Genomic DNA, 13,083 nt, shown 5'->3' with positions numbered 1-13,083 from the left:
CTTAAAACCACGTTGAATAAATTAATGCTGATCCCAAAAAAGAAGTCAAAATGCATGAATGCACTCTCTGAGGATTAAATCAACAACTTTGAATTTTTCCTGTCTTTGCTTTGCATGAGTTTCGTCTGAAAATGAGCAGAATCTGGCCTCAAATAGAGGACTGTCTCAAATAAAGGCCTCGTGAGTTCATAGATTACAGTAAATAAACGCCCTGGCAGTTAAAGCATCTTTATAAATGTCCAAATAAGTTGTGTGTTTCATCAGTTTGACACCAAAGACATTCAGCAACCTCATCTTGACTTTTCACAGAAGTGTGATCCATCAGCTCACCTTTGATTTTCTTATATTTCTTGTACCAGCGACCAAACTCCTGACATTTGGCGGTGGAGACGTTGGCATAGTACGAACTATTCACTATGGAGGAAATCATACTCTGAGAGGGAGAGAGAGAGAGAGAGAGAGAGAGAGAGAGAGAGAGAGGGAGAGAGAGAGAGAGAGAGAGAGAGAGAGAGAGAGAGAGAGAGAGAGGGAGAGAGAGGGAGAGAGAGAGAGAGAGAGAGAGAGAGAGAGAGAGAGGGAGAGAGAGAGGAGAGAGAGAGAGAGAGGGAGGGAGAGAGAGAGAGAGAGAGAGAGAGAGAGAGAGAGAGAGAGAGAGAGAGGGGGAGAGAGAGAGAGAGAGAGAGAGAGAGAGAGAGAGAGAGGGGGAGAGATAATTAATAACCTACATGATATGAAATGCTTACACTCACGCAACAACCACATGGCATGCTCACGTAAACACACACACACTCACACACACACTCACACACACTCTCACACACACTCTCACAATAGGAACAGACAAACATTAATCATGATTGGAAGCCACCCATGGAAACTCGAGCCAGTGCAGCGCAGAGAGAGGGAATCTCCAGCCACACACACATATGCTTGCAATTGATGCTGCGATCAACACCCCCCCTCCAGAGCTCCATTTAAACACACACACACACGCACACACACGCATAAATCTCACACAGCAGTTATTATGAGACAGGAGAGAGGGAGAAACATGCAGCTGGGGAGTTGAACATGATTGAGGAGACAGTTCTTAATTTTGTGGGGTGGAGTTTGATTAAAATGTTACAATAATCAATACAATGCATGTCGGATTAATCCTGGGGCTCGTATTGCCTAAATGTGTCTCATAAGAGCCGGATCATCCACAACATGTGACAGTCTCGTTCGTGACATAAGGATCTAGAAGCGTAATGTAAAGTTGAGATTTAGGAGAGCTCTTTCTAACTCCCATGAAGACAAGTTCTGCAGCTTCATCAGCGGCTCAAAGCTGCACAGTGTAGACACCCTGAGCATACTCTGTAAAGTCTTATTGTTTTAGAGCAGCATTAAAGCTCCAGTAAGGAACTTTATCTGGTTATAAAACAGACTGAAATTAATACTGAAGCCTCTTAATGACCTCTTAAAGTAAACCAGACCATCAGCTACAGGACAGATTATGTCCATTTCTTTAATTGTGATGTCTAAAACTGCTAGCGGGGGGTAGGTGTCAGCCGAGTTCTGCTGAGTCAGCCTTTCCAAAAGCATTTTACAAAGCAGAGAGTTACACAAAGTGATGTGTTTTAGTGTCAAAATAACACGTGGAGAGATAATTTGTCAGAAAACACGCCAAAGAGATAAGAAGTTCCACTTTGTCCACAGGGGGCGCCAAAATCAACACACAACAAAAGTTCCTCACAGGAGCTTTAACACAAGTTGACTAGTTTTATGTTGTTTTTCTCAAACAGATATACTAGAAGTGCTACATAAATAAACTGTACTCACTTATTTAGGCTAGTTTTACATCAATTCATAACATTACCAATCATTATCATTACTTTAGCCACATATCATGTGTTTCTGTTTTGCGTTAGCTCCTTAGGAAACATTACTTCAGTTTTAAATTAGCATGCATGACACAAGGTAGATTTAAACGTCACATAACTTACAACTTTTAGATTTACTAACATGCTTTTATTGGCTTAACGGCAGTAATACACATACCTGACTTAGTTTTGCATTAGCTCAATAACATACTAGTTTTATGTTAGCTGGATAATATAACACTCCACTTCTTAGTTTTATGATGAGAGCAGAGTGTAAAAAAAACTTTCTTCAAATACTTATTTCTCATTTTTCCACACTTTTCTCTGGTAGTTTTGTTGCCTGAATATGACCGAAATGCAGCTAACACATGTATTACTTATCATAGGAGCCATGCATCTTCATACCGCTAGTGAAGCTTTTGTATTTGACATTTGGGTGGAGGATCAGTGTGTTCTGTTCTGCAGCAGCAGCAGTTTGTTCTCACCTGTGACAGAGGACACTCTTTAGCCAGAGTGCTTTGGTTCATTTCCTTCAGCAGCTCTTTGAGAGCGTTCCTGACCGTCGCGTGGTTCCACTGCTCACAGGGAAGATCCTCCAGCTTTGCAAAACTATGAGACAGAACGGACACAGGTAGTTTTAGAGCAGCATTAAAGCTCCACTAAGGAATTTTATCTGGTTATAAAACAGACTGAAATTAATAAAGATGCTAATTAAAGACCTCTTAAAGTAAACCAGACCATCAGCTACAGGACAGATTATGTCTAGATGTTTAATTGTGATGTCTAAAACTGCTAGCAGGGGGTAGGTGTCAGCCAAGTTCTGCTGAGTCCAACTTTGCAAAACTATGAGACAGAACGGACACAGGTACATGAAGCACGTCTTAAAGTTAACAACCAAAGACACAAAAGGCAAAGCTTTCATTTAAAAGCAAAAAGTAACTCAAACTTTATTTATAGACACGTTTAAAACAACCGGGGTTCACCAAAGTGCTGTACAGATCAAAAGCAGCACAAATAACAACATACAACACAATACTAAAATACATAAACAGAGTGCAAATATATAATAAAATAAGACAGACTAAAATAAATTCTAATGTAATTAAGATTATGCCAGATGTGCACTCAACCTTGATTAAAGGCGAGGGAGAAGAGGTGAGATTTAAGAGAGGAAGACGCCGGTCTGACGTCTGTAAACGATGAAGATGAAGGTAAAGTCCACATTTGTTAGCTTAGCATAAAGACTGGAAACAGAGGTAAACATCTACCAGGTTTTCTTCAGATACTCAACTCAACTTTATTTATATAACACCTTTCATACATAAAAACATGCAGCTCAAAGAGCTTCACTAAATAACAGAGAGACAGAAAACAACAGCAATGTTACTTTTTAAAAAGGCATGAAGGAAAGAAAAGGTTAGAAATAAGGAAGCGTTGACAAGATCAGATGAATACAGGAAATAAAATAGAAAGTCTGCTTTCTTTTTATTTGAATTATTCAGATATAAATACCACAACTAACCAAACAACAAGAGCCACAAGTATAAAGACTATTCCTGCAGCTCAGAAAACAACGATTAAAAAAGCATCAGAAAAAGTTTTAAAAAGTACGATAGTCAGTTGTTGTTTTTTTTTCCACTTTCTTCGATCCCACATCGAACAGATTGGCGAGCTAACTGTTTGGAAGCATGACTTCTATCAGAGTCCTCCAGAAACATCACCTCGCCAAGAAACAATCGCCCAACACTCAGAAGATACACAACTTTCTGTTTAAGCTTTGTGTGTTTTTATAAGACCGACTCGTTGTTCCCACCTTCACCCTACAGACCTGAGAATGATTCTAAATATTCTCAGTGAGTTCTCTAAAAGGCCTTCCTCTCCTGAACTCCAACATGAACTTCATGGATCTTTTAAAACGTCCTTAATTAATCTTTTTTTCCCTCAAACCACTATTTCCTGTATCGACCTATCTTCCCCCATCTCTCCGTTTTTATGTCATTTAACCTCAAATAAATCACTGAACCCCAGACTGAGCCAAACTCTGCCTTTTCCATGGATACACACACAAACACGTAAACAAACCTGGCTGGTACGTGCCAAGACAATAACAATAATAACCCTCTCATCTGGAGTTTATCTGTTTTTATCCGTCCATCAGGATCCTGCTTCACTTATTCCGGGGAACTAGGAGTTCCTGGCAGACGGGCGCTCCCTGACGGAGACAGATAATAGATAAATCCCCCGCGGGCTGTTTAACTCCAGCTTCAGCCTTTCAATACTGCTCTCTTATATTTGATAGATACGCTGAATTCTCAGAGTAATTATCTGTGGTGACATCAGCTGCCCTGTGGACCCAACGTCTGACTCAGTGCGACCGCAAAGAGCCATAAAATACGGACACGCACTCTTTCTAATGATGTTTGTCATCTCTGAGGGAGGAGCATTGATGAGTAAACGTTTCTGCTTTCTCGCCCCGACATGCAGAACATAATAATCCTCCGTGAAATCTAAGGAAAGATGAGCCGTGACCTCTGACCTTTGTAGCTGTATGCGTAGAGTGACCATGTGGTAGACCTCCATCAGCATGTCGGCGACGGTGGCTTCGGGAGCGTCGGTCAGGAAGTGGATGGGCAGAGGGTTCCACCGTCCCACCTTGATGATGCCTGGAGGGAGACAGAGACTCGGTTTTAGATTCTGAGGTAAAAAAAAACAAACTGTACCATATCCAGACCCAACTCAGTCGAGGCATCATGGCTGTCTAACATGAGTCTGGTCCTGCTGGAGGTTTCTGCCTGTTAAAGGAAGTTTGTCCTCTCCACTGTAACTAGCTAAATACTGTGATGTGCAATGCTCATGATGGATTAAGGTGGGGTCAGACTGAGTCTGATCCTGTCTTGGTGTTGGGTCTCTGTTCATAATTTAACATAGAGTGGTCTAGACCTGCTCTGTTTGTAGAAGAGTCTTGAGATAAGGTTTGTTGTGATTTGGTGCTATACAAATAAAGATTGATTGATTGATTAATTGATTGATTGATTGTCACATATCATAAAACATTTAATCCTGTTGACATCATCTTATCCCGCCATATTGAATTCTACCCTAATAACTATGTGATAAGGCATCACATTGTATCATATTGTATTATAAGGCATTTGATAATATTGTAATACATTGTATCAAGTCATTTCGTTGGTGTCATTTTTTTGTATCCTGTAGTTTCATGTCATTTCATATCCTGTTGTTTCTGAATCAGAAAGAACTTAAATCACAAAGTATCTCAAGAATACAAAGAATTTGACTATTTTTGCGTACTCCCTGCACAAACATAAATAGACAGACACTAAAAATCAAGAGCTAATAAAAAATATATAATATATAAATATTTATATATATATATATAAATATATATAGATATATATATATATATATATATATATATTATTATTTTTTTTATTTATATATAAGTACAAAAGGCACGAGTGCAATAAAAATAACATATTACAACGAAAACTAACAAAAACAAGCAAGGTACAAGAGAGCGCAGTACCGATGTGGCCATCTGGGGCGCCATCTTGAATCACCACCATTCGTTTGTGTCATTTTGTATGGTGTCATTTCTTTGGTGTCATTTCGTTTCGTGTCATTTCTTTGGTGTCATTTCGTTGGTGTCATTTCGTGTCATTTCTTTGGTGTTGTTTCGTATCGTGTCGTTTTGTCATTTCGTGTCATTTCTATGGTGTCATTTCGTTGGTGTCATTTCGTTGGTGTCATTTCGTACCATGTCGTTTCGTGTCATTTCTTTGGTGTTGTTTCGTATCGTGTCGTTTTGTCATTTCGTGTCATTTCGTTGATGTCATTTCGTATCGTGTCGTTTCGTGTCATTTCGTTGGTGTCGTTTCTTTGGTGTCATTTCGTATCATGTCGTTTTTTGTCATTTCGTTGGTGTCATTTCTTTGGTGTCGTTTCGTATCGTGTCGTTTTGTGTCGTTTCGTGTCATTTCTTTGGTGTCGTTTCGTATCGTGTCGTTTTGTGTCGTTTCGTGTCATTTCGTTGGTGTCGTTTCGTATCGTGTCGTTTCGTGTCATTTCGTTGGTGTCGTTTCGTATCGTGTCATTTCGTTGGTGTCATTCGTATCGTGTCATTTCGTGTCATTTCGTGTCATTTCGTTGGTGTCATTTCTTTGGTGTCATTTCGTATCATGTCGTTTTTTGTCATTTCGTTTCGTGTCATTTCGTTGGTGTCGTTTCGTATCATGTCGTTTTTTGTCATTTCGTGTCATTTTGTATCGTGTCGTTGCGTGTCATTTCGTTGGTGTCATTTCGTTGGTGTCATTTTGTATCGTGTCGTTTCGTGTCATTTCGTGTCATTTCGTGTCATTTCGTTGGGGTCATTTCGTATCGTGTCATTTCGTGTCATTTCGTGTCATTTCGTTGGGGTCATTTCGTATCGTGTCGTTTCGTGTCATTTCGTGTCATATCATGTTGTATCGTGTCTTGTCGTATTGTTTCGTATTGTATCCTGTCATCTCGTATCAATTCTTATGGTGTCGTATAATTTTGTGACATGTCGTGTAATATGGCGTTGTGTCGTGTCGTATCATGTGGCATCGTATCCATCGCATTGTGTCGTGTCATATCATCATTTCAGCTCCAAATTGTTTCGTATGGTTTCGTATCAGGTCATGTCATATCGTGTCGTATCATGTAGTATCGTTTTGTGGCTTGTCATGTCGTATCATGTAGTATCGTTTTGTGGCTTGTCATGTCGTATCATGTAGTATCGTTTTGTGGCTTGTCATGTCGTATCATGTAGTATCGTTTTGTGGCTTGTCATGTCGTATCATGTAGTATCGTTTTGTTGCTTATCGTGTCGTATCTTGTAGTATCGTTTTGTTGCTTGTCATGTCGTATCATGTTGTATCGTGTCATATCATGATAGTGTCGTGTCTTATCGTATTGTTTTGTATTGTTTGTGTTTTTTCGTATCGTATCCGATCACATTGTATCTATCCCGTCGTATCGTATCGTGGTTTTTCTGGTGTAGTTTGTTGGAGTCACTCTGAAGTGTCTCGTTCCAAAAAGGCGGGACCAGAGGAAATTTCCACCAAAGATTGAATTATTAAATTTTCAAAAATCTCATAACGGAGAAGAGCAAATGATGCTTTATCAGGAACAAAGATTCCTCCAGAAGACTAAACCTTTTTATTGTTTAAACCTTTAAACTCTTTAAAAACAACCGCCCAAACTCTTTTGAAACTACGGACAGAAAGCTCTCTCTGTGTCTGTACGTGTGTCTGAGCTCAGAGCTGAATGCATCCTAATACACGTGCAATCAGGGTCACAAGATAGAATAAAATAAGTTCATAAAAATAATTACAGGAGAACATTCTGCCGGATTGTTGCACAGAGAATAAAGAACGTCTACAGCACTCAAACCAGGCCGGACGTTGTGGTGTTTGTGGAGGAGCATCATGGAGGTCTGGCGGATGCTCAGGTGGATTTACCCGGATAATTAGGTCACCAAATAATCATATCTATATCATTTTGTTCTGCTTCCTCTCACAGACTGCATTAAGAAATGTGAGGGGGATGTTTGATATTTAAAATGATAAACAAACCTTTAACGAGCGCTCTGATTGGTCTCTACGCAGAACGCTGAGTCATCAGATGGAAATATCTCCCGCTCTGATTCAAACATTCTGCTTTCATTTCTTTAAATTAATGTAAGGACTTTAAAATGCTCTCACACACACACACACACACACACACACACACACACACACACACACTCAGAGAGGTTTTTCATGGGGACTGGCTGGAGCTGTGAAAACTAAACAAAGCTAATCGCATTACTATCCTCTAAATGAGATCCAGACGGGTCCTCAGGAGTCTCCCTCCCTCTCTCTCTGTGTCCCCTTCATCATCACCCCCTCCCCTCCCCCTTTTATATCTCCCTGTTCTTTATATTCCTCTCCTCCCCCTCTGATCTCTCGCTCCTTCTCTTTCTGTTCCCCTCCATGTTTATATCCACGTTATATCTTCGGTTCCCGTCAGACCTGAGAAATGTTCCTGGGTATCTGGTCATACGTGGGGCGAGGTAGGGCGTCATATGAACAGAGTGGACCCCCCCAGAGGAACCTCAGACCACCGTGACCCCGTTTTAAAGCCTGAACCAGATCGAATAGTTTTATTATAACATCCAGACCGCAATAAAAATAACATCTTTTGAATAAAAGCTCATTTTCTTTTCTGTAAACACCAAAAAACAAAAGATTGAAGTGAAGGAGAAGAAGAAAGAAGGAGAGCGTTGATTTATTGTTTTATATGGAGTCTGAAATATGATCCTAATTTTGCTTTCAGAAATTTACCACAAAAAACACATAATGCAATTTTAATGTGTTTAAAATAATACAAAAAATGCAAAAAGAAAGTTGATTGAATTAAAAATAATCAATGTATTATTTAAGATTGTAGAGATGCAACAATTATTCAATTAATGCATTTATTCTGAACATGTTTGCTTTTTTGTTTTATAGACACAAAGTCAAAAATGTCTGATTGCAGCTTTTTAATTCACATTTTCTCTATTTTAATTTATTTTTTGGTTGCATTAAAAATTATGAATAATTGAGGATTTTATTTTGAATTTTTCTGCAACACTCGCTGTCGTTTTCTGCCATTTTCTGACACTTAAAGTCTAAAAAAGTGGCGATAAAATCAGCAGAATTATCTGCAAATACTTGAATACACAAAGGCGTCATTATCACGAATGAATAAGGATGAAATATTTCATGCATGACGACTCTTCACATGCAAAGTGCTTTTTCCTGTACGAGGATCAAAGTTTATTAAAAGAAGTTATTTCATGTTTTTTATGAGGGAAAAAAACACTTTACTCCATCAAAGCTCTCTTTTCTTTTTCCTTCTTCTCCCTGTCTCTGTCTCTTTCTCTCTCTCTCACACACACACACACACACACACACACACGCTGACACACACACAAACATTTCCCTTCCTGCAGAAAATCTCCTGCATGCTGCATCTGTGAAAAATAAGCCATAACAACCTCGCTAATGCCAAGTTGGGTGGAAGCAAACGCGTGAATAAGCAGACAAACACAAACTCACAGAGGACACATGACAGCACACAGAGAGGCCGACATGTACCAGCTTGCATGCAAGCACACACACACACACTCACACACACACACACACAGGGGCGCACAGTGTGATGGTAAATGCATTAATAATTGATCCATCATTTTTTGGTCTGCTGTTCGATGCGCTGCTTCTTGTCCACATTTAAAAGTAGAAATCATTGTTCCCATTTCCACATTAAAATTCCACCTCCCACAGACGCGCCTTCATGTGGCCGGCTGGTGGCTTGGCTCATGTCTGAGTGTGCTCATCCGCACAAAAACACAAACACACACACACACACACACACACTGAAGTCTCAGCTCATCAACACTCACACAGGCCCGCACGCATGGATGCCTGCTCACACACACACACACACACACACAGTAATCCTATTGTCCCGTGCTAGAATAAGTCCTAATAGTGGCGGCAGCCTGCACACGCATGCAGGCTTCCTTCCAAACTGGTTCCAGGTCTCACCCCTGGAACACCCTAAGGGAAACCCCGTGCATCTGACTCACCCCCGTCACCCACCGCTGCACCCCGAGGAGCTCCTGTCATGCTGTCATTTCAGGGAGGGCTCTCCTCGCCGCTGAAACACCTCGCTCGTGAGAAAATGTTGCACAAGGCCGAGCTGAGGGAGCGACGGCGTGGAAACGAGGGCAGAGAGTTCAAGGCTGATTGAAAGTTCCAGTTCTATCTTTAATAACATTGAATGATCCTCTTTTATAAACGGAGGGGGAAGTTATGAACAGCATTTAAAGATATGTGTCAGATTTACTCTCATATAATTTTATTTCCCTTCATATTTAACGGCTTAGAGGACTCGCTTCTTTTCAGAATCATAAAAATGTGACATAAAAAGTTGTTTTTTTTTACAAGCAAACATCCAAATCCTGTCGTACAGCAGCGGTTTCTCTGCGGCTGCAGGCTTCCTTCAAAATAAGAGCGTGCGCTTTAGGGCTGTGTCAGAGATGTCAGGAGCGTCTGATGCAGTGGTTTCCTGTAATTCATGCAGAATATTTAAACTTCTGAGTGTACTGCTGAGAGATTGTGTCGGTCTGGATGAACTTCTATCCGCTTAAAGAGGAGAAGTCAGAGTTAGAGATGGAAACAGCAGAGCTCAGGAGGAAGAGCATGAGGATTATTTGGGCCTTTTTTTACCACAATGAGGCTGAGACATGAGCCAAAATAATAACAACATAAAGTCCTACATGAAGTTATTTTAAATCAAATTAAAATATAAAATGTTGACTTGTGTTTGATCTGTAACACTAACACGCCTAAATGTTTGTTCACTGAAGTCAGACGGACACAGAATGAGGTCGACTAAATGTGGTGAGAAATAAGAAGAAGTCTGATTTAGGATTAAGACAGGATGAATTCAAAAGTTGATAATTCAACACTTCATGATCAGCTGATAACACGTGTGTCTTCTTTCTGTTTGTTGGATGTTTTATAAGAAAAATAAAGCAAAATGTAGAAATAAGAAAGAAGAATGAGGAAGAAACATCCGAGTTTTATTTTGAAATATCTGCATGTAGCTTACATTTACAGCTAGCCAGCTGTGTTGTTAAATGTTTATTTTGTTGTGTATTTTAGTTGCATATTGTCTTGTTGTGTGTTTAAAGTAGAGACAGACCCGACTGATTAATCATCCGATACCTGCACGATGAAGAACATCAACAATGTCTGCAGACTCTGCAGGCCGCCTCGTCACTGTGGCTAACATCGAGCTACCTTAACATTCCTCTAAATAATAACACCTTCTGTCCATCCTGAATGACAGTATTCCATAATACATAGATTAATACAGTTTAATATTTCCTCTAATATAAGTCATGTTCTGAAGTCTGAAGCATGACCTGATGTAGTTTTCTATTTCATGCATTTATTAAAACACATCTAAAACATCTCACTAGCTAAATTAACTTAGTTTAATTAATTCTGCATGTTTATGTGCACGGATTAATGCATGTTATTATTCAATTATTGTATTTTATCAAATGCAAAACAACAACAATGATATCAGCATTAAATATCGCCGACCTGCTCTCTAATTATCAGTTAAATTAACTGAGATTGGTCGTCCAGTAATTTGACCGATGTTTTTAAGGACGTGTTTGATGCTGCGGTGTAAACATGGTAAACATACTTCCCCCGCCTTCAAAAATCTATCACCTGACCAAGACAGGAAGGTATTTGGTGTGTGTATAACCCCCTCTCCAGTTTATTGAGGTAACATCATCATCATCAGATGTTTCCTTCCTCTGTTATCTTTTTTTGTAAGTCATATTTTCATATGCCTTTATTAGATAGGACAGCTGAAGGGAGACAGGAAACGGGGGGAGTAGACATGCAGCGAATGGTCTACCAGCCGGGAGTGGAGCCGGCGACCTCTGCAATGAGGACTATAGCCTCAATACGTGGGGCGCCTAGATCGCTAGGCCACCATCATCATCGTTTTTAAGGACATTCTCTATGCAGCGGTGCATTGCATGTGTCCACACCTGTCCTCATGGTGCAATCACTGTGTGCACAATCTGTAAATAGTTGCTCCACCTTCAAAAATCTATCACTGATTTGTATTTCCTGATGTGTATAACCCTCCACCTCTTCCAGGTTTTTGAGGTACCATCATCATCATCAGATGTTTCCTTGTTTCCCTGAGATCACGTTGAACAAACCAAACTCTCTGTTATCTTGACTGTAATGACAGATTTCTCTCTACAACATAAACCCCAGAGGTGTCGTCATTTTAAAGGTGTGATGAGTCAGAAATCAGAGAACCAGAGAGGCTTTAACCCTTCTGTTGTGTTCGTTTCTCAGGGACAGCAATAATGTTCCTGGGTCAACTTGACCCGGGACATATTTAATGATCCAAAAGTGTCAAAACCCAAAAAATCTCATTAATAACTCCATTACTGACCATTTTAACCAATATTTATTGCAATAGTGTTCTTTAAATCGCACAGATCATGGTTCAATGAGGAGAACTCACTCCTTTTTTTATGAACACAGTTGCAAATAAAACATTTAGTATTTGACCCTTCTGACCCCTTTTAGCCGTCACTTTGACTACAGGGTCAAATTGACCCACAACCAGTATCTATGTAATATAAACATGCAGTGGGGAGAGTTTGCAAATGTGTGAAATTAACCATTTTAATTTTAAATGTTAATTGTCACACTAATTAAGCCAAGCAGAAGAAGTTTCATAGCCAAAAAATACATTTTTTTTAATTTTTGAACTATAAAAAGGGTCAATTTGACCCGCAACATAACAGGAGGGTTACAGACGACAGCTGATCATGAAGAGGAAAAACACCATGAGATGTGAAAGTTGAATAAATCCATCCTGACTGAGATGTAGAGAGGCTGAACTCAGGAGTCCAGTAAACAGCAGTGACCCTCTGTGGCCTGTTAGACGTGGCACTGCAACAATACTCTCTCTCCCCCCTCTCCCTCTCTCCCTCTCTCCCTCTCGCCCTCTCTCTCTCTCTCCCTCTCGCCCTCTCTCTCCCTCACTGACCACTGTTAACCGTTCACTGACTAAAGCCGTAAAGTACAGGTCTGCTCCCATCCATTCTATAAAAGCCTTCAGACCCTTATAATTGAAATAAACAATATCTCCCAGTTAATTACTGGGCTGAGCTAATTAAAGAAAGGCCGTGGTCCTCGGCGGGGACTTTAAATACACCGCTGGGATGCAAGAATGCAGGACACAATTCAAACAGGGAGAAAATAGCCGGGACTCTGTGTAATTTTGGTCGTGGACCGCAGGGGAAAAAATGTATAATTTAAGCCAGAAATTATTCATTTAACATAAACGCTTGTTTTAAAAAACAAAAAGTATTCATTTGAGAGGAGCTGGGGGGAAGGGCGTGTGTGTGTGTGTGTGTGTGTGTGTGTGTGTTTTGTCTGTGATACTGCATGACTACACGGGATCCTACGCCCTGTGTATGTGAACTCCTTTCTTTCGCATGTGCAGATACATCCGAGCACGGGTTAAATAAAGTTTACAAGCGTGTCACTCCTGGGACGTTTTGTTTGTGTGATGTCCCGTTTGGTCTCGGCCTTTG

The 13,083-nt window shown here is 40.1% G+C and overlaps 1 protein-coding gene across 1 annotated transcript in view; it reads right to left on the bottom strand.

Moving 5' to 3' along the window:
* satb2 (SATB homeobox 2) overlaps window positions 1-13,083 on the bottom strand; it is a 79,166-nt gene that overhangs the window by 31,562 nt on the left and 34,521 nt on the right. The window contains exons 4-6 of the mRNA XM_034693166.1: window positions 4,399-4,525; window positions 2,348-2,471; window positions 331-433 (exon numbers count right to left, since the gene is read on the bottom strand). Coding sequence (XP_034549057.1) covers window positions 331-433; window positions 2,348-2,471; window positions 4,399-4,525 — 354 coding nt within the window. The remainder of the gene's footprint in view (window positions 1-330; window positions 434-2,347; window positions 2,472-4,398; window positions 4,526-13,083) is intronic.

The sequence above is a fragment of the Notolabrus celidotus genome, chromosome 10, assembly GCF_009762535.1.
Source record: "Notolabrus celidotus isolate fNotCel1 chromosome 10, fNotCel1.pri, whole genome shotgun sequence".
NCBI classification, from domain to species: domain Eukaryota; kingdom Metazoa; phylum Chordata; class Actinopteri; order Labriformes; family Labridae; genus Notolabrus; species Notolabrus celidotus.
Note: the sequence above shows the minus strand (reverse complement) of the source record. Positions and strands in the feature narration are given on the sequence as shown.